At 65.0% G+C, this 19,853-nt stretch overlaps 1 protein-coding gene across 1 annotated transcript in view; it reads left to right on the plus strand.

The window, feature by feature from the left end:
• CHD5 (chromodomain helicase DNA binding protein 5) overlaps positions 1 to 19,853 on the plus strand; it is a 56,269-nt gene that overhangs the window by 25,856 nt on the left and 10,560 nt on the right. The window contains exons 10-35 of the mRNA XM_081085440.1: positions 654 to 860; positions 996 to 1,207; positions 1,809 to 1,940; positions 2,023 to 2,131; positions 3,107 to 3,298; positions 3,381 to 3,581; positions 5,116 to 5,253; positions 5,331 to 5,452; positions 6,349 to 6,522; positions 6,882 to 7,023; positions 8,126 to 8,257; positions 8,878 to 8,995; positions 10,043 to 10,167; positions 11,493 to 11,724; positions 11,862 to 11,972; positions 12,261 to 12,433; positions 12,992 to 13,166; positions 13,614 to 13,706; positions 13,907 to 13,995; positions 15,005 to 15,138; positions 15,458 to 15,602; positions 15,942 to 16,101; positions 17,506 to 17,585; positions 17,785 to 17,917; positions 19,094 to 19,177; positions 19,756 to 19,853. The exon at positions 19,756 to 19,853 is cut by the window's right edge and continues 40 nt beyond it. Of these exons, the coding sequence (XP_080941566.1) occupies positions 654 to 860; positions 996 to 1,207; positions 1,809 to 1,940; positions 2,023 to 2,131; positions 3,107 to 3,298; positions 3,381 to 3,581; positions 5,116 to 5,253; positions 5,331 to 5,452; positions 6,349 to 6,522; positions 6,882 to 7,023; positions 8,126 to 8,257; positions 8,878 to 8,995; positions 10,043 to 10,167; positions 11,493 to 11,724; positions 11,862 to 11,972; positions 12,261 to 12,433; positions 12,992 to 13,166; positions 13,614 to 13,706; positions 13,907 to 13,995; positions 15,005 to 15,138; positions 15,458 to 15,602; positions 15,942 to 16,101; positions 17,506 to 17,585; positions 17,785 to 17,917; positions 19,094 to 19,177; positions 19,756 to 19,853 (3,711 nt within the window). The remainder of the gene's footprint in view (positions 1 to 653; positions 861 to 995; positions 1,208 to 1,808; positions 1,941 to 2,022; positions 2,132 to 3,106; positions 3,299 to 3,380; positions 3,582 to 5,115; positions 5,254 to 5,330; positions 5,453 to 6,348; positions 6,523 to 6,881; positions 7,024 to 8,125; positions 8,258 to 8,877; positions 8,996 to 10,042; positions 10,168 to 11,492; positions 11,725 to 11,861; positions 11,973 to 12,260; positions 12,434 to 12,991; positions 13,167 to 13,613; positions 13,707 to 13,906; positions 13,996 to 15,004; positions 15,139 to 15,457; positions 15,603 to 15,941; positions 16,102 to 17,505; positions 17,586 to 17,784; positions 17,918 to 19,093; positions 19,178 to 19,755) is intronic.

Genomic DNA, 19,853 nt, shown 5'->3' on the forward strand with positions numbered 1-19,853 from the left:
CACCGGAGCCTGCAAACAGCCCTTATGAAAAGAGCCAGGTGGTGGCGATAATCCCAGCCTCCCACCACAGCCAACGTAGTGGGCATCCCTTTAAGGCTGACGGCGTTACCCAGTGCGGGGCCTTTTGTTTCAACCAGTGAGCCACGCCAGCTGGGCCGATCCCCATTTTTAGATGAGCAAACCGGCTCAGGGAGGTGAAGTGACTTGCCTAAGGCCACACAGCCACCGAACTGTCCACTCAGACCCACCCGGGGCCTGGCTCCTGTCCCAGAGCTGGGGTGTGAAAGGGTAGGAGGCCCCTGGGGCTGGCGCCTCAGTTTCTGAGGACACTCCCCACCGGTGCCCCCCAGTCACCAAATGCCACCTGCTCTGAGCTGTCCCCCGGGCCACCCCTGGGTCCTGGGCGGTGCTGTGGCCAGCCCTCCCATGTGCACCTGGGCTCCTGTTTGTCTATGTGTGGGATGCATGCAGACCCACATGGCCCATCTGTGCACAGCACACGTGGGCCCCTGAGGACAGGTCTGTGCTGTGGGGTCACGGGGGTACTTCCTGACTCGGGGAACAGTGCAGCTCCCCCTGCCTGCTGTCACAGGAGCCTCCAGGCGGGGCCCTGCAGCTAAGCCCTGACCTGGGCGACCTTCCTCTCTCCACAGTGTCCGCCACTGAAGGGCAAAGTTCAGCGGATCCTACACTGGAGGTGGACGGAGCCCCCCACCCCCTTCATGGGGGGGCTGTCAGGGCCTGACATGGAGCCCAGCGTCCCCCCACCCAAGCCTCTGGAGGGCCTCCCGGAGAGGGAGTTCTTTGTCAAGTGGGCCGGGCTCTCCTACTGGCACTGCTCCTGGGTGAAGGAGCTGCAGGTGAGCCACCTGGGCAGGTGGGGAAGGCTCAGCTTCCTGTGCTGGGGAGGGCGAGGCTGAGGGCTGGGGCGCGGGGTCAGGGGGACAAGGGGCCACAGCCCATCTCCCTGGTAACCTCTGCCCCTCGGGGAGCAGCTGGAGCTGTACCACACGGTGATGTACCGCAACTACCAAAGAAAGAACGACATGGACGAGCCCCCGCCCTTCGACTACGGCTCTGGCGACGAGGACGGCAAGAGCGAGAAGAGGAAGAGCAAGGACCCGCTCCACGCCAAGATGGAGGAGCGCTTCTACCGCTACGGCATCAAGCCCGAGTGGATGATGATCCACCGCATCCTGAACCACAGGTGCGTGCGGGCGGGTGCGGCCGAGCCTCGCGGAGCCAGATGTGTGTGTGTGTGTGTGTGGGGGGGGGGCGGGAGGAAGAGGCCGCGGCCCGCCGTCGGGGATCTGACTGGCCAGCGGAGGGGCTGTCACATGCACACGGGCACACGTCACACTTGCGGTGGGAGAACAGTTCCCAAGTCAGACATACAAAGGGGCGACGTGACCCGGAAGGAGCAGCCTGTGACACGGGCACCCAGCGGGCTCCTGCTGAGGGCCTGGTCCGCAGGCCCCTGTGTCCCGGGGTCTCCAGAAGAGGGCGCTGCGCCTGCAGGAATCGCGTTCTTGTGGGCACCGCTCTAGGTCTTCCACTTTAAGTTAGAAAAGAAACGCCTCTGGTCAGTGGGGAGAACGGTCGCACTCAGAGCCTCAGGTTTCTGTGTCCAGACCCGTGACCGCTGCGATTCTCGCTGCACCAGCCGATGGAGAGGACGCTGCTATGGCGGCCTCTCTGTCCCTCCCTCCCTCCCTCCCTCTCACTGGCCTGGTGGCTGGGGAAGGGGGTGTCCTGGGCCACGGCCGCTGCAGTGCCCCGCCCTCCACCATCTATCCACTGTGTCGCAGCTTCGACAAGAAGGGGGACGTGCACTACCTGATCAAGTGGAAGGACCTGTCCTACGACCAGTGCACCTGGGAGATCGATGACATCGACATCCCCTGCTACGACAGCTTGAAGCAAGCCTACTGGGGCCACAGGTGGGCCGCCCGCCGGGCCCCGCCCCGGGCTCCCGCTCCTGCGGCCTGAGCTTCGCTCACCGGCACCCCGCCCTCTTCCCAGGGAGCTGATGCTGGGGGAGGATGCCCGGCTGCCCAAGAGGCTGGTCAAGAAGGGCAAGAAGCTGAAGGATGACAAGCAGGAGAGGCCGCCGGACACGCCCATCGTGGATGTGAGCGGGGATGGCAGCAGGGGGGTCGCCAGGGCCTCGCCCACGCAGTAGGGGAATGCCACGGCCTGTGGTTCAGACCACTCACGCCAGGCATCCCCCGGGGAGAGCTCACACCCTGTGTCCTAGGGCCCCACCTCACGCAGAGGGGCAGCTGTGGGGGGACTGGGGCCTTGGCTTCCTGTGCAAGTTGCAGTGTGGGTTCTCTGTGCACAAACTGGGGGCCAGTGGTTCCACTTAGCTCATGGGCTTCCATTACTTTAGATGGGCTAATTGCAAGCGTTTAAATAAAAAAGCGCGTCTAACTTCAGGGGCGTCACAGCCAATTACACACCGGTCTCACCTGTTCACGGGGAGAACCCCCCTTCCCTGGGGGATTGTGCTCACCAGGAAGGGGGTGGCGGTCTTGTGTTCATTTGGCAAACCTCTCTGGAGTGTCTGCCAGCACCTCGCCCTGGGGGGGACAGGGCCCTGACCTGTTTCAAGAACTGCCCACCCCCCATGGGCCACTGGCGTGTACACTTGGGACTGGGGTGCCAGGGAAGGTGATGGGGTCTGGCACATCAGGAGGACCCCATGGGGAGGAGGCCTTGAACTGCAGGGTAAAGGAAGCCGGGAGGGTGGAGTCTGGATCCTGAAGAGTCTGGGCGTGCATCAAGCAGGACTGAACGCCCACCATGTCCCAGGCACCGTATGGGGCTGGGAGGACGCAGTACTGAGCAGGACAATGTAGTGGCCACACCGGTGCTCAGGGTCAGATAACCTAACAGTGGGGAAGCTGAACCGAGGGGAGGTAGGGGCGGCCACGGTGGGACACAGGTGGGAGTGCGAGAGGGCTCCCGGAGGAGGAGGCGTTTCGGCTGAGACCTGAGGGAGGACGGAGTTAGCAGCAGTGAGAGGAGTGGGAATGTGTGCCAACGGGAGGGGGGGCTCTGGTGGCCCAGGACGCAGGGTGTCTGACCCTCCGCCTCCCCACAGCCCACGGTCAAGTTCGACAAGCAGCCGTGGTACATCGACTCCACGGGGGGCACGCTGCACCCATACCAGCTGGAGGGCCTCAACTGGCTGCGCTTCTCCTGGGCGCAGGGCACCGACACCATCCTGGCCGACGAGATGGGCCTGGGCAAGACGGTGCAGACCATCGTCTTCCTCTACTCCCTGTACAAGGAGGTGGGGCCGCGGGGGCCGTGGGGGGGGCGGGGAAAGGCGGCGCCTGCTGAGGGCCGGCAGCCTCACCGCGCTGCCTCTGCAGGGCCACTCCAAGGGCCCGTACCTGGTCAGTGCGCCCCTGTCCACCATCATCAACTGGGAACGCGAATTCGAGATGTGGGCCCCCGACTTCTATGTGGTCACCTACACGGGGGACAAGGAGAGCCGCTCCGTCATCCGGGAGAACGAGTTCTCCTTTGAGGACAACGCTATTCGGAGTGGGAAGAAGGTGTTCCGCATGAAGGTGCGCGCCCCGCGTCCCTGGGAGGCCGCTGTCTGCCTTGAGGCCACAGGGCTCTGTGGTCCGTCGGGGTCCCTCCACTCGGGGTCTCCGCACATGGAGGCTTCTCTCCAGGCAGAGTTACCGCTGTACCGTGTCCTGGGGGGGGGGGGGGCGGAGGGGGGCGGGTAACAGAGCAGGAACTCGGTCTCCCCAGTGTGTCGGCTGGACACGCCCTCCCCGCTGGGAGACCCTCTCCGGCGGACCCTCCCTGCCTCATCCAGCTTCGGGGCTGCAGGCGGTCTCTGGCCCGCAGACGCCTCACTGCAGTCGCCGCCCTGACTCTCACATGCTGTCCCCTCTGCGTCTGTGTCTCATAAAGGCACATTCATTGGATTTAGGGCCCAACCTACTCCTCTTTCTTACTTTTTTAAGGCGGCGACTAATTCTTTTTTAAAAATGTTTTTATTGCTTTTTAAAGAGAGGAAGGGAGAGGAATAGAGAGGTAGAAAAACTGATGGGAAACATTGTCGATTGGCTGCCTCCTGCACACCCCCTACTGGGGATGGAGCCCGCAACCCCGGCATGTGCCTTGAGTGGGAACTGAACTGTGACCTCCTGGTTCATAGGTCGACGCCCAATCACTGACCAACACTGGCCGGGTTGTGGGCTTGACCTCACCTTAACGAATTACACCTGCAAAGGCCCTAGCTCCAAAAAAGGGCCCCATTCTGAGGTTCTGAGTGAATTTTGCGGTGACATGACTCACCCCTGTGTGACCTCTGGCAAGTCACCTTGCCTGGGCGTCGTCTCGTGAACTGGAGGTGACCGTAGAGAGCGGGTGAGTGAGCAAGCACTGGGCAGGGGTCACCAGGTCTGGGCCAGCAGCTCTGGGGCAGGGCCTGAGCTGCATTTCTGACTGGGTCCCGGGTGATGCAGACGCCGTGGTCCCCGGACCACACTTTGAGAAGCGCCCCGGACAGCGCCTGGCCCGCGGCAGGACCCGTGTCCTTCGTGCTCACACGAGCTGCAGTGCCGGGGGGAGGGCTGGGCAGGGAAGGGAGCAGGGGGCTGAGACCTGTCTGGGGCTCTAGGACCTCGCGTGAGCTTGGGCTCCATCGTCCCACTGGCCTTGTCGTAGGAAACAAATTCAGCAATAAAGTTATTAAGAATTTTAAATCGGCAGCTGCACTGCATTGAGCCCCACGTGCTGGGTCCCCTTCACTGTCCTGGCTCTGCCTTTTGTTGGCCACGGGGAACGCTGTCCATCCTGGGACCCCAGAGCTGCAAATGGGACGGTGACAATGCGGCTGATGGCGTGTGGGGACGAGATGAGGCCAGTGAGGACCGGGCCCCCCACGTGGCCAGTTCTGAAGGGTGACTGAGCTGGTTCCTTTCTCAGCACCGGGTCTTGGTGCGGTTGGTGCTCTGGGCCTCGGCCTGGTGGCCGGGTCTTCCGCTCGGTCCTGGGCCCCCCTGGGGGCTCCGGCTCCCCCTCCTCACCTCTGTCTCTGGAGACCTTGTCTCGTTTGCGCCCAAATGCTGCTCTTCCCTCCAGAAAGAAGTGCAGATCAAGTTCCACGTCCTGCTCACCTCCTACGAGCTCATCACCATCGACCAGGCCATCCTGGGCTCCATCGAGTGGGCCTGCCTCGTGGTGGACGAGGCCCACCGGCTCAAGAACAACCAGTCCAAGGTAGCGGCGCCGCCCCCCCGCCCCGCCACCCGCCGCACTGGGCAGGCCTCCGCGCCCCTGACCTCCTCACCCCTCAGTTCTTCAGGGTCCTGAACAGCTACAAGATTGACTACAAGCTGCTGCTGACGGGGACCCCCCTGCAGAACAACCTGGAGGAGCTGTTCCACCTGCTCAACTTCCTGACTCCAGAGCGGTTCAAGTGAGCAGGGTGGGCGGGGCAGCAGGTGGACAGGGCAGCGGGTGGGCGGGGCAGCAGGTCAGGGTGGGGTGGGCGGGGAGTGGGGTGGGTGGGGCAGTGGGGCGGGGCAGCAGGTGGGCGGGGTGGGATAGTGGGCGGGGCAGCGGGTGGGCAGGGCAGCGGGTGGGCGGGGCAGCGGGTGGGCGGGGCAGCAGGGCAGGGCAGGGTGGGCGGGGCAGTGGGGCGGGGCGGCGGCGGGGCAGCGGGAAGAAGTGTCCGTGTCCTGCTCCAGGCCACTCACTGGGCTGGGGTCTCTCATCACTAAATGGGAGCGTTAGCGGTGCCCACCTCAGATGACCTGCGTGGAGGGGCCACCGGCCGAGCACTTGGGAAAAATCCTGTTTTTCCTCGAATCTTCCCCAGATGGCCCCCGAGTCCTCTAGGGGTCCTGTCCCTGACCCACACCCCAGGCTCATTGCTTTCCCTCCACAAAGACCAGAAGTGACCACACGGGTGACAGCGGGGGGAGGGAGGAGGCCGGGTGGTGATGGAGAGGAGGAGGAAGGCTGAGTGCCGGTCAGTGGAACCTCCTTCCCCGCCTCCTTGTGTTCACCTGGCCCCCATTTTCTTGCCCAGACTGGGGGCTCAGGGTGGAGGAGGGTATCCTGTGTGGTGAGAGCTGTGCTGTGCGGGTGACACAGGCATAGGCGGACGCTGAAAGGACCCTTGGGCAGGGGCCAGGGCTGCCCGGCCCACCTGGCCCGCCAGCCAGCCAGCCTCCCTGTGACCCTCTGGCAGGTGGCAGGTGGCCGGGCCTGGCTGGCCCACTCCCTCCCCCAATCCTGACTCCCTCTGCAGAGGGGCTTTGGCCTGCTCTGGTCCCTGCTTCTGGCTCTCATCCCAGCTCTTTGTTGCAGCAACCTGGAGGGCTTCCTGGAGGAGTTTGCAGACATCTCCAAAGAAGACCAGATCAAGAAGCTGCACGACCTGCTGGGGCCGCACATGCTGAGACGGCTCAAGGCTGACGTGTTCAAGAACATGCCGGCCAAGACCGAGCTGATCGTCCGCGTGGAGCTGAGTCAGATGCAGAAGTGAGTGGGGGCTCGGCCTGCGGGGGGCCTGCCCTGGAGCCCCCCCCGCACCTCGTTTCCTGGGCCCCACTGGCCTTCCTGGGCCGCTTCCCGGGTGGCTGGCCTGGATTCACCTCCCACACTCTTCCATCTGAGGCTGCTTCTTTGATTTCAGCGACCAGGGTCTGGGGCTGCCTGAGTTCTGTGTCCCCCAGCAGCTTGCTGGGTGACTCTAGGCCTGTGGCTTCACCTCTCGGGGCTCCCCTTGCCTCTGGAAGTGGGTGCTTGGCCCCCAGCCCCCAGAGCCCCGCAGAGAGCCCTCTGGGAGGCTGGCGTGGCCGGTGTCAGCCGCCTCTCCTCTGTCCCGTGCTCTGCTGCAGGAAGTACTACAAGTTCATCCTCACGCGGAACTTCGAGGCGCTGAACTCCAAGGGGGGCGGGAACCAGGTGTCGCTGCTCAACATCATGATGGACCTGAAGAAGTGTTGCAACCATCCCTACCTCTTCCCTGTGGCTGCTGTGGTAGGTGCCAGTGGCTGCCGTGGTAGGAGCCCATGGCTCCTATGGGAGGTGCCCGTGGCTGCTGTGGGAGGAGCCCGTGGCTGCTGTGGGAGGTGCCCGTGGCTGCTGTGGGAGGAGCCCGTGGCTCCTGTGGGAGGTGCCCGTGGCTGCTGTGGGAGGTGCCCGTGGCTGCTGTGGTATATGTCCATGGCTGCCGTGGTGCTTCTTGACCTTGAGGACCTGGAGGTGATGCGGGTCCTCATTGTGCCAGAAGTTTCTGAAAACCTGCCTCCATCTACTGCTTGGGCAGGCCCTTTCCTTCCCTGGGCTCCTCCTGTGACCCATCAAGCCGTGGGGAGCATTGGGTCCCCCCGAGGTTCCCCAGGCCATGGTTCTGAGGGCTGACCTGGCTGCACTCAGTCACCAAGGGCGTCGGGAAGGCCGGGGAGGGGCCCCTGCTGACTCTGATGTGCAACCCTGCGGGCGCAGACAGGGCCCTGGCTCCAGCCCTGGGGTCTCTGCATTGACTGGTCCTCCAGGAGCCTCAGCTTTTCTGCTATAAAATGGGACAAAGAAGCATCTCCCTGAAGGCGAGGACCAGACAAGACGATGCCATAACGTGCCCTCACAGAGAGCCTGGCACGTCCGTTCTCAGAGCATTAGCCTTTGTCACGCCTGGTGCTGCTGTTCTGGTTCGACTTTAAACCCTTGCTGGTTCCCCCGCCCCCAAGGAAGAGGCCAGCGCAGAGCTGGGGTGGCAGGCCGTGCTGTGGGCGACCCCAGGCTGCTCTCACCACTCTGGCCTGGCAGAGGCCTTCTGACTGACGTTCCGCCCGCTGGGGCTCAGGGCTGGCCTTGCTGGCATCCGCCCTACAGACCCCGGTGCCCAGGCCACTCCTGCAGGTCCTGGAGGGGTGTCAACAGCAGGGAGTCGGAGGGCGGGCCGGCAGGTCGGAGCCCTGCCTGGGCCGTGGTGCCGGGCACAAGGGATCCAGGCGCACCCGCTCCTGCTGAGCCCGGCCTGACCCAGGCTTGGGCTCAGCGCTCAGCCCATTGCCAGGCCCTTTGGTGCCGAGCCAGAGGGGAGGGGGCGCCCCAGGCCCACCTTCTGCTGTGTCCGCAGGAGGCCCCCGTCCTGCCCAATGGCTCCTACGACGGCAGCTCCCTGGTCAAGTCCTCGGGGAAGCTCATGCTGCTGCAGAAGATGCTCCGGAAGCTGCGGGACGAAGGGCACCGCGTGCTCATCTTCTCCCAGGTGAGCGCCCAGGTGTCTGCCTGGCTCCCCGCACCCCCCTGGCATCCGCCCTGCACCCCCCTGGCATCCGCCCCCCTCAGGGCACGACCTGCTGGCAGCCCGTCAGAGTCGGGGTGCTGCTGCTCCCGTGCGGCTGTGTGCCCGGTGGCTCCTCTGGGCCCTGCATGCCACGGCCAGGGAGAGCCGGCTGGTGCCCAGCTCAAGGCGCGGGGCACCCTGGCCATCAGGACCGCCTGCCTCTCCTGGCAAGCTCCTGAAGCAGGGCGGGCCTGCCTTCCTGTCCAGGCTGGTGCCACAGCCCCTCCCCTCATCCCTGCAGCCTGGCCTCTCAGGAACACGGGGCCCTGGGGGGTGGGGGGTTCGGGCGGCACCGCTCCAGGCCCTCCCTCCAGCTCCATCCTGAAGTTACACCGGTGGAGGCACTGTGGGCGGTGGGGCAGGGCTGCCCAGCCTCGGGCTTGTGCGTCTCTGCACTCAGGGCTCCTTCGTCCCTCCTGGCACCTGTCATACCTCCGGCTCTGTGCTAGGCATTGGGGGGCGTAAGGGGTCCCTTTCCTCAGACAATCAGGGTCCTTGTGGGAATCAGCGGTAGAGGTCTGCCCCAAACCTGTTCCCCGCAGATGACCAAGATGCTGGACCTCCTGGAGGACTTCCTGGAGTACGAGGGCTACAAGTACGAGCGCATCGATGGCGGCATCACCGGGGGCCTCCGGCAAGAGGCGATCGACAGATTCAACGGTACCCACCCCACCCAGGGCTCCTGATGGGGACCAGAAGCAGACCCTTCCTTAACCCGAGTCCTCACAGCTGCCCCTTAGTTTCATGCTAAAAGGAATTCTCCCATGGGCCCTCCGGGGGGGCCTGCCAGGTGTTGGGGTGCCCGGTAGGTAACAGGAGGAAGGCAGAGGGTGGGAAGTAGCATCTTTGTGACGGTGGAGCTGGTGCCCAGAGGCTGGCCGGCCTGCGGGCTCTAACCTTGCACTAGGTCGCCCGCCAGCGACAAGCCGTGCAGGGCAGGCTGAGCACGCTGCCTCTGGGCTGCTGCCCAGGGGACCGTGGACGGGCCAGCCACGTGCCCACACCCGCCTGCCCTGCTCCTGGCCTGGGGAGGAGAGGTGCGGGCGGGAGGCGGGAGTGAGCTGGGCGTGAAGGGCCGTGGAGTGGGGGGTGCCAGCTGAACCAGGGCGTCCAGTGGGCGGTCTGCAGCAGTCGCCGCAGACTCTGTTTCCCTGGGCCCGTGGCCGTTTCCCGGCATCCACGCTCAGAACAGGCTGGGGCCCCGCTGTCTGAACACCCCAAACAGCCACGCCTGTGCCCACTCATGTCAGATGGGGGGTGAACACAGAACATCTAGACGTGGCCACGCGTGGTGGGGGTGGCTGAGGCATCGGGCAGTTCGGGGACCTGTTTGCAGCTCTGTGGGTGCTCTGGTCAGTCCTAGGTCACTTAACCAAGGGCCCGGTGGGCCTGAGAGCCTGTGGGTTGCTGTGGGGCAGCCCAGGCCCCGGGCTGTGACCCTGAGCGGCTCTGGGGCCCTCACAGCATCATGGGCCGGGGAGCCCCGAGGGCACAGGAGCCGAGCTCTCCCGGCCTCGTCAGGGGCTCTGCCTGCACTTGCTGGCTGCCTGCAGCTTGGCTTTGCTCGTCTGGGCTCAGAAAGCCGACTCCCTCCTCTTTCTGGATCCTCCTGTCGGGTCAGGGCTCAGCTCGGGTGGCTCAGGTGGGCTGCTCTGTCCCCACCCTGTCCCCACCGCACTCAGCTGCCCGGCACCCACCTCTCCTCAGCCCCGGGGGCCCAGCAGTTCTGCTTTCTCCTCTCCACCCGGGCGGGCGGCCTGGGCATCAACCTGGCCACAGCGGACACGGTCATCATCTACGACTCGGACTGGAACCCGCACAATGACATCCAGGTCTGTGGCCCTGACGCCCAACCGCCGCAGCCTGTGGGCCCCCCTCACCCCTAGTTTTGTGGCACTTCCCCCGCCCCCCCACCGACCTCAGTGTCTCAGGCCCTCCCTTCCTCCCGGGCCGGCCCTGGGGATCTCAGCCCCAAGAGGGGCCTGGAGAGGCGAGTGGAGGCTCTGGCCACCCCTCCAGCTCCTCACTGTACAAAGGAAGAAACAGGCCCAGAGAGGGCAGGGGACATGTCCAAGGACACACAGCGGTCTGTCATCACCCCAGGACCAAGGCCATCGAGGAGGCAGGATGGGGGAGTCAGTCCTGAGACCCAAAGGGGCCAGGTTGGGATGGGACAGGAGCACAGAGTGGGGGCAAGGCCTGCTGGAGGCGGGGGGATGAAGAGAGCGAGAAGGGCAGTGAAGCAGGTGGGAAAAAATGGGGAGGCTGGGAGGGAGGAGCCCTGGCCACGCTCTGTGGGGCAGGGACACGCACACACACACATGCACACACACACGCATGCACACGTGCACACACACATGCATACACACGCACGCACACGCACTGGACACTATGCTCTAGGACAGTGATGGCGAACCTTCTGAGCTCGGCGTGTCAGCATTTTGAAAAACCCTAACTTAACTCTGGTGCCGTGTCACATATAGAAATTTTTTGATATTTGCAACCATAGTAAAACAAAGACTTATATTTTTGATATTTATTTTATATATTTAAATGCCATTTAACAAAGAAAAATCAACCAAAAAAATGAGTTCGCATGTCACCTCTGACACGCGTGTCATAGGTTCGCCTTCACTGCTCTAGGGGCACACACAGGCTTGTGTCTCACGCACAGGCGTGTGCACCTATGCAGTCACCACGAAGATGCAATCACACTGGGCCACCTGATGCCGGGCGGGTGCACAGAGCCTTGGTTCCGATCGTGCTGGGCAGCTTCCGGCCTCGCTGCCCTCACGGGGTGGCCATGCGTCCCCGGCAGTCCCCATTGGCTCCCTCCCGGGGAGCACAGCCCCCACCTCCCCTGAGCCCCATCAGAGCCCCTTGTGGCTTCATTGCAGCCAGCACACTGGCCACGTTGCCCCTCGCACCCCCCGGCACACCCACACCCGCGCCCGTTCACCTGCCCAGGCCCCCAGGCCCCTGCGAGGCTGCATACGGGCAGTGCCCACAGTGACCCTGGCGCCTGCACGTCTCCACGCAAAGCCCCACGGCCCGTCCCACGCAGGGCACGCTCACGAGCACACCTGCATGCCCCCCCTCGTGGTGCCGGCCGTGGCCCTCGGCGGAGCCCGGGCGCTGAGCCGCGGGTCGCCCCCAGGCCTTCAGCCGCGCCCACCGCATCGGGCAGAACAAGAAGGTGATGATCTACCGCTTCGTGACGCGGGCCTCGGTGGAGGAGCGCATCACGCAGGTGGCCAAGCGCAAGATGATGCTCACCCACCTGGTGGTACGGCCTGGCCTGGGCTCCAAGTCGGGCTCCATGACCAAGCAGGAGCTGGACGACATCCTCAAGTTCGGCACCGAGGAGCTCTTCAAGGACGACGTGGAGGGTGGGTGTCGGCCTGGGGGTGCCCAGCCCCAGCCTCTCTCTCCCCTGCCCCCCCTCCCGTCTCCTGGCCAGCGGCAGGGCCAGGACGGGTCTCTGGGCACTGTCCCTGGTCTGCAGCCCCTCCGCCTCTGCCCACAGGCATGATGTCTCAGGGCCAGAGGCCCATCACACCCATCCCCGATGTCCAGTCCTCCAAGGGGGGCGCCCTGGCCGCCAGCGCCAAGAAGAAGCATGGCAGCACCCCGCCAGGTACGCCCCACCCGCCCCGCCCCAGCCCCTCCTGCGCCTGCAGAAGGCCTTCCCGGCACCAGGCTACCCGTGGTGTTTGCCGTGTCCCCTGCTCCCACCTCCCCCTTGCATGCCCGTGACTGCCAGGGGCGGGCAGTGGGGCCGTGGCAGTGGGGGTTCGCTCTCTGGTCCCCATTTTCCACCGCAGCCCCCGCAGGGACTGGGAAGAACCATGGTCGGGACTCGAGGGGTCCCCGCGGCTCCTGGGCACCCCGCCTGTCCTCTGACTCTGCACCCTGCCTCTCCCAGGTGACAACAAGGACGTGGAGGACAGCAGTGTGATCCACTACGACGACGCGGCCATCTCCAAGCTGCTGGACCGCAACCAGGACGCCACGGACGACACGGAGCTGCAGAACATGAACGAGTACCTGAGCTCCTTCAAGGTGGCGCAGTACGTGGTGCGCGAGGAGGACGGCGTGGTAGGTCCCGGCCGGCCACCCTCCTCCTCATGCCGCCCGCCCCGGGGCCTGGGGTCCAAGGCCTTCCCAGCCCTGCCCACTGCCCCGCCCCCGCCCCTCCCCCCCGCCCTCTCCCCCTTGGGGCCAGCATCAGGCCCCCCTGGACCACTCCTTCAGGGCACGCGGCCACACCTGTCCTCTCCGCAAACCCCTGTTACCCCCAAAGGCCAGCTCCTGGGTCTCCCCTCCTCGGCCCGGCACCTGCCACGCAGGCCGTGGTGTGCTTGTCCCCCACAGCCAGTTTCCCTTAGAGCCTGGGAGCCCCTGAGGGCAGGTGGGGCTCACTCCACTCTGCACACGGCCAGGGAATCCTTGGGGAGTGAATGGAGGGATGAACGGAGCGATGGTGGTGACTGACGGGGCAGGAAGCTGGGCTGATCATGGAAGGCTTCCTGGAGGAGGCTTTTCAATTCATCCTTGAGCCCAAAATGGGAGGTGTAGGGAGGCCCCCTCCCTGGGCCCCTCCTCCCCCTGTGGCTGTGTCTGCTGGCCCCGCCTCACCCCCCGCCTGTGTCTCAGGAGGAGGTGGAGCGGGAGATCATCAAGCAGGAGGAGAACGTGGACCCGGACTACTGGGAGAAGCTGCTCCGGCACCACTATGAGCAGCAGCAGGAGGACCTGGCCCGCAACCTGGGCAAGGGCAAGCGCATCCGCAAGCAGGTCAACTACAACGACACGTCCCAGGAGGACCAGGGTGCGTGTCCAGCTCGGAGGGTGCCCAGTGCCTCGGCGCAGAGGGCCTCGGGGCAGGGATCTGGAAGGTCAGAGAGGGACCCCATGGCAGGAGCCCCTGGGGCCGGGGAGCAGGAGCTGTGTGGGACCGGCCTGAGTGGGAGGCTGTGGGGAATTGGGGGCCAGTGTGGGCTGCTGGGTGTTTGGGGAACAAGATGTGTGGTGACCCAGTGACTTCTCTGCCAGCGGTGTGACCCGGGGCAGGCCTCAGCTTCCCCATCTGTAAAATGGGTGGAGAATGGTCTAGCCCTTGGGAAGCAGCGTTGCTGTTGATACTAGGCCGCGAGCTCCCAGGAAGGTGGTTTTCATGGCCACTTACTGGGCTGGGGTTTAGGGCCTCAGCGTGGCCCAGAGGGTAGGAGCCCGGGGGGCTGCTGGCACCTCACCCTGTGCCCCCTGCCGCCCCCAGAGTGGCAGGACGAACTCTCGGACAACCAGTCCGAGTACTCCATCGGCTCCGAGGACGAGGACGAGGACTTTGAGGAAAGGCCGGAAGGGCAGAGTGAGTTTTGCTGCTGCGGCCAGGGCTGGGGCGAGGCTGCGCAGGGAGCTGGCGGCCAGCCTGGGGGCTCTGGGGCGTGGGGACAGGCTCGAGAGCAGCTCGGGGTCGCCCCGAGGGATCCCCGTTCTGGGCGAGTTGGTGGAGAGGGTGGTGTCCGATGGCTCTGGGCCCGCTGACAGGTGGGGGGCCCTGCTCCCCAGGTGGCCGGCGACAGTCCCGGAGGCAGCTGAAGGGTGACCGGGACAAGCCCCTGCCGCCTCTCCTCGCCCGCGTAGGAGGCAACATTGAGGTGGGGCCCAGCTCCCCCATGTCCAGTCCCCCGCCCCATGCCCGGCTCCCCCATGTCCAGTCCTCCGCCCCATGCCCAGCTCCCCCCCGTCCAGTCCTCCGCCCCATGCCCAGCTCCCCCATGTCCAGTCCCCCGCCCCATGCCCGGCTCCCCCATGTCCAGTCCTCCGCCCCATGCCCAGCTCCCCCCTGTCCAGTCCTCCGCCCCATGCCTGGCCCCCCCCGTCCAGTCCTCCGCCCCATGCCCAGCTCCCCCCCGTCCAGTCCTCCGCCCCATGCCCAGCTCCCCCCTGTCCAGTCCTCCGCCCCATGCCCAGCTCCCCCCTGTCCAGTCCTCCGCCCCATGCCTGGCCCCCCCATGCCCAGTCCTCCGCCCCATGCCCAGTCCTCCGCCCCATGCCCAGCTCCCCCCTGTCCAGTCCTCCGCCCCATGCCCGGCTCCCCCATGTCCAGTCCTCCGCCCCATGCCCGGCTCCCCCATGCCCAGTCCTCCGCCCCATGCCCAGTCCTCCGCCCCATGCCCAGCTCCCCCCTGTCCAGTCCTCCCCCCATGCCCAGCTCCCCCCCGTCCAGTCCTCCCCCCATGCCCAGCTCCCCCTGTCCAGTCCTCCGCCCCATGCCCAGCTCCCCCCTGTCCAGTCCTCCGCCCCATGCCCAGCTCCCCCCATGTCCAGTCCTCTGCCCCATGCCCAGCTCCCCCCATGCCCAGCTCTCCCCCCATGCCCAGCTCCCCCCCATGCCCAGCTCCCCCCCCATGCCCAGCTCCCTTTCACCTGATTTATCTTGTCACCTCTTGGAACAAAAAGCTCACCCCTGCTGCCCGCCCCCCGGGGGGTGGAGGCCAGGCAGGAAGTGGGGGGTCTGGGGGTCTGTGCAGGGTCCCAGCAAGTAGAGGTGGGGCTGGGATGGACCCTGGGTCTAGGCCTCCCCTCTCTGTGCCCTCCTCCTCCCCCTGCCCCCTCCCTGCCCCCTCCCTGCCCCCCTCCCGATTCTCGGCTCCCGCCCTCCAGGTGCTGGGCTTCAATGCCCGCCAGCGGAAGGCCTTTCTGAACGCCATCATGCGCTGGGGCATGCCGCCCCAGGATGCCTTCAACTCCCACTGGCTGGTGCGGGACCTGCGGGGCAAGAGCGAGAAGGAGTTTAGGTAAAGGGGCTGAGGGGGCCCAGGCTCCAGCGGGGTGGCCCGCACACCGCAGGTTCTGCTCCCGCCAGGCTCGGGCCTGGGGAATTCACTGCCCTCTGGTCTGTGGAGGGCTGGCTCCAGGCCTGGGCAGGGCCGGGCTGTCCTAGAGGGTCCCCTTCAGGGGAGCCCTCCGCCCTTCCCGGGCCCTGACGGGGGCCTGGTTGGGAGGTGGGGGAGGGACGATGATTCCAGCCAGGCGAGCTCCCCGGGGTCCTGCCAGCCCTCGCAGAGGGTCCTTGCTGGCCCCCCACTCCCTGAGCCCCAGTCCCCCCCACCCCAGAGCCTATGTGTCCCTCTTCATGCGGCACCTGTGTGAGCCGGGGGCTGATGGCGCCGAGACCTTCGCGGACGGCGTGCCCCGCGAGGGCCTCTCGAGGCAGCACGTGCTCACGCGCATCGGCGTCATGTCGCTGGTGAGGAAGAAGGTGGGTGAGTCAGCCTCAGGGCCCTGCCAGGGCTGCCTGTGGCCCTGGCATGCTCCGGGGGGGTCAGTGGGCAGAGGCAGGTGCCTGGCTCACACAGCTGCCCAGGGTCTGAGCCAGGCCCAGAATGCCTCTCTGGGGTGTGGTTTGGGGGTGCTGGAGGCCAGGGTGGCAGGTCAAAGGGCAGAGGACCAGGGAGATTGGGATTGGCGTGGGGCTTGGCCAACCTGGGGCAGAGGTGGCATCTTCCCTGAGCCTGGGGCACCCCCAGTCACACTGGCAGCTCTGCGACCCTGACGTCTGAGCTGTGACCACCGCCCGCCTCCGCCCTCCACGGCCCAGGTCCAGGAGTTCGAGCTCGTCAACGGGAGGTACAGCACCCCGGACCTGGTCCCCGAGGGCTCCGAGAGCAAGAAGCTGGGCGAGGCCGTCTCCTCGGATCCCAACACGCCCGTGCCCGCCAGCCCCGCTCACCTCCTGCCCGCCCCGCTGGGCCTGCCAGGTCTGAGCCTGGACGAGTGGGGGAGGGCACCTGGGTCCCGGGAGGGGCAAGGCCCCAGGAGACCCCGAGTCCTCTGCTCACCCCACAAAGGGCGCTTCGGAGGTGTGGCTCACACATCACAACATTGATCCTTTCAAAGTGTGCTATTCGGTAGTTTCTGGTATGTTCACAGGGATGTGCTGCCATCACCTCTCTCCGATTCTTGAACATTTTTCACCCCAGAACACACACGTACCATGAGCATCACCCCCATTCCTCCCCAATGCCCTAGCCCCTGCAGCCACCAATCTACTTACTGTGCCAATGGGCTTGTCTGTTGTTCTGGACGTTGCTTGTATGTGAATCATGCATTTGTGGCCTTTATGCCTGGCTTCCCTCATGTTGCCAAGGCCCATCCATGCGGGGGCGTGTCAGTACTTCATTCCTCTTTTTTAAAAAAATATTTTTTTATTGATTTCAGAGTGGAAGGGAGAGGGAGAGAGAGATAGAAACATCAGTGATGAGAGAGAATCATTGATTGGCTGCCTCCTGCACGCCCCCTACTTGGGATCGAGCCCACAACCTGGGCGTGTGCCCTGGCTGGGAATGGAACCTTGACCTCCTGGTTCATAGATGGATGCTCAACCACTGAACCACACCGGCCGGGCAGTCCTTCATCCCTTCTTATGGCCGAATCACATCCCCGCGTGGCTGCCCATGCTGTGTGTCCCTTCGCCCGCGGGTGGACTGGGCTGTTGCTTCTCTGGCTGCTGTGGATATGCCACCGTGAGCCCCTGTGCTCCAGTTGCGATGTGGGCGGGTTTTCATTTCTCGCGGGTGCAGCTGGGCCTGGGAGCGCGGGTCCTGGGTGGTAATTTCGGAGGAACTGCCCCACTTCTCGTGGTGGCCGCGCCACTCCACCGGCTCAGCAGCGTTTGCTTAAGGCCGAGCTGGTGGTGGGCAGTGGGTGGACCTGCCTTCCCCTGAGGACAGCATCTTGGTGCCGTGGGCTTGGTGCAGCCTCTTTAGAAAAGGTCTTTTCAGGGGCGCTGCCCATCTGCGTGGGTTCTTTCTCTCTGCGTGTCTTTTTGGTGATCTGGGATTTATTTGGGCAAAACGCCTTCTCTCACGTGGACCCCTCAGGCCTGGGCAGCCCTCAGCTACCTCCCCAGGTGGCAGGTGAGGCCCTGAGAGGGTGGGTGCCTTGGAGGACACCCTGCTTCTGGGCACAGTGTGTCCTGGAGGTGGCCACTCCTGGGTGTGCCTCCGGGCCCTGGGTGACCTTAGGAAGTCACTTCCTCACCTGGGCTGTGGACATGCCACTTCACACGAGTCCCTGCCACTCGGCAGTGTGTTGGGAACTGACTCGGCCTCCCTGCTCCCCGCCCGAGCCCACCTGCCTCACCCTTCCCCTTCATCTTGCAGACAAAATGGAAGCCCCGCTGGGCTTCCTGGATGAGAAGGAGCTGGGGGTGCAGAAGCTGAAGAAGCCTCCGGAAGTCCAGGTGTGGGCGACGTGGGTGTCTGGGCCCGGGCAGGGGCGGGCGGGGTCCAGGGGCCTCTCAGGCCTGGCGCAGAACTCCTCGGGGCTCCCGTTTGGGCCTCTGGGTTTGGAGGAGCAGGTCGGGAGCCAAGAGCATGGGTCCCAGCCCAGAGCCCGTTCCTGGCCTTGCCCTCCTGCTGAGGCCTCACCTGCCTCCCTAGGCCCTGCCGACGGCCCTGGACAGAGCGGAGGGTGAGGACAGGCAGGAGAGCTCAGACGGCAAGGAGAGGACCCGGGAGGAGCGGCCGGAGGAGGCGGAGAAGGCCCAGCCCTCCCCGGAGCAGCTGTCAAAAGGTGAGGTGTGGGCTTCCCCAGGCACCCAGCCAGCCAGGCACCCAGCCAGCCAGGCACCCTCCCAGCCAGGCACCCACCCAGCCAGGCACCCACCCAGCCAGGCACCCTCCCAGCCAGGCACCCACCCAGCCAGGCACCCACCCAGCCAGGCACCCTCCCAGCCAGGCACCCTCCCAGCCAGGCACCCACCCAGCCAGGCACCCACCCAGCCAGGCACCCTCCCAGCCAGGCACCCTCCCAGCCAGGCACCCACCCAGCCAGGCACCCTCCCAGCCAGGCACCCTCCCAGCCAGGCACCCTCCCAGAGCCGTCTCCTGCCTCACCCACCCAGGTTAGAGAGGCGGCTGCTGGCTCCCCTCCCCCGCCCCCTCCCCCTGGCCACCAGGTGGGCTGTGCTTGCTCTGTCCCAGCACCTAGACCCCAGGGGGAGCCGGGACTCAGTCTCTCCTCTGGGCTTGCACTCCTCAGAGTTAGGGGTTCGTGGGCTTGCTTTTCAGGAGTGATTTCAAACTCAGTTTGCATTGCGGCGTGAAAACGCGTGGGCGTGGCGTTGCTTCTGTGTGATATTGTCGAAACCTGCTTTCTGCCCTAATGCGGTCAGATTTGGTCAGCGCTCACGTGTGCTTGGAAGGAACATCTGTCCTACAGACGTGTGATTGCGGGTGTGAGGCTCTAAGGCAGTGGTTCTCAGCCTTCTGGCCCTTTAATACAGCTCCTCATGTTGTGGTGACCCCCAACCATAACATTATTTTCGTTGCTACTCATCACTGTCATGTTGCTACTGTGATGAATCGTCATGTAAATATCTGATATGCAGGATGGTCTTAGGTGACCCCTGTGAAAGGGTCGTTCGACCGCCAAGGAGGTCGCGACCCACAGGTTGAGAACCGCTGCTCTAAGGCCTGTCATGTTGTTCAGCGTGTTCCTGTCCTTACTCATCGTCGGTTTGCTTTGATCAGAGCTTTGGGCGCTGTGGTTACGGTTGTGGTAGGCGGATTTCCAGGCTGTGTCTTTAGGAGTTTGGGGGGGTGCTGCTGGGGTGCGAGTTGCTGATGGGGGTGTCCATGCCCCGCCCACCTCCCTGGAGGAGTTTCCCTTGAGGCACAGGGCTGTGTGCGTGGCTGACGCAGAGCTGCCCTCCCGGCCCCCCACCCATGAGCACCCTTTGTCTTGCAGAAGTGCTCCCCGAGAAAGAGAAAGTTCTGGACAAGCTGGAGCTGAGCCTGGCTCACAGCAGGGACGGCAGCGACTTGAGGCCAGGTGCGGCCTCCTGCACACGCGTGCTGCTCCGTGTCCCGTGGTCCCTTGAGGGCGCCGTCTGACCCTGTGGGGACTTCGCAGCCTCCTGGGCACCGTCCCCTTGGCGCTAGGCCCTGGTGGGAGTTGATGGGTGGGAACTGACCTGCTGCCCCACAGGGGACAGGTCCCCCGCTCTCTCCTGACCCCTCCTGTGGCCCCAGCCGCCACCAGGAGGAAGGAGAGCTGGCCATGAGCTTGGCCTGGAGCATTTGGGGCTCAGCCAGAGGCCTGTGTACCTCTGGGTGCTGGAATATTCTAGAACAGGTGTCCCCTGCTCAGACCCCTAAGGCCGCGCTGCCTTCCTTGAACGTAGCTGCACTTCTCACGGTGCCCTACCCTGTTCCCAGGTGGTCCTGACTCGGTGGGGAGGGGCGCCTGGGCGGGACCTAGCCCTGCATGCTTGTGTGTTTAAAACCCCTCTCTGAGCCCCTAGAGGATGGGAGGTGTGTCCCCGCTAGCCTTTGGGTCCCCAGAACCTGGCAGAGAGGCCCCTGGGCAGTGCCTTTGGGGATAAACGAACGTAGCCTGTCCTCCCATAGATGACACCAAAGTTGAGGAGAAAGAGCCCGTGGAAACCCAGCAAAATGGTGACAAAGAGGAGGATGAAGAGGGGAAGAAGGAAGACAAGAACGGGAAG

The sequence above is a fragment of the Myotis nattereri genome (assembly GCF_964212035.1).
Source record: "Myotis nattereri genome assembly, chromosome: 3".
In the NCBI taxonomy this organism is placed as follows: domain Eukaryota; kingdom Metazoa; phylum Chordata; class Mammalia; order Chiroptera; family Vespertilionidae; genus Myotis; species Myotis nattereri.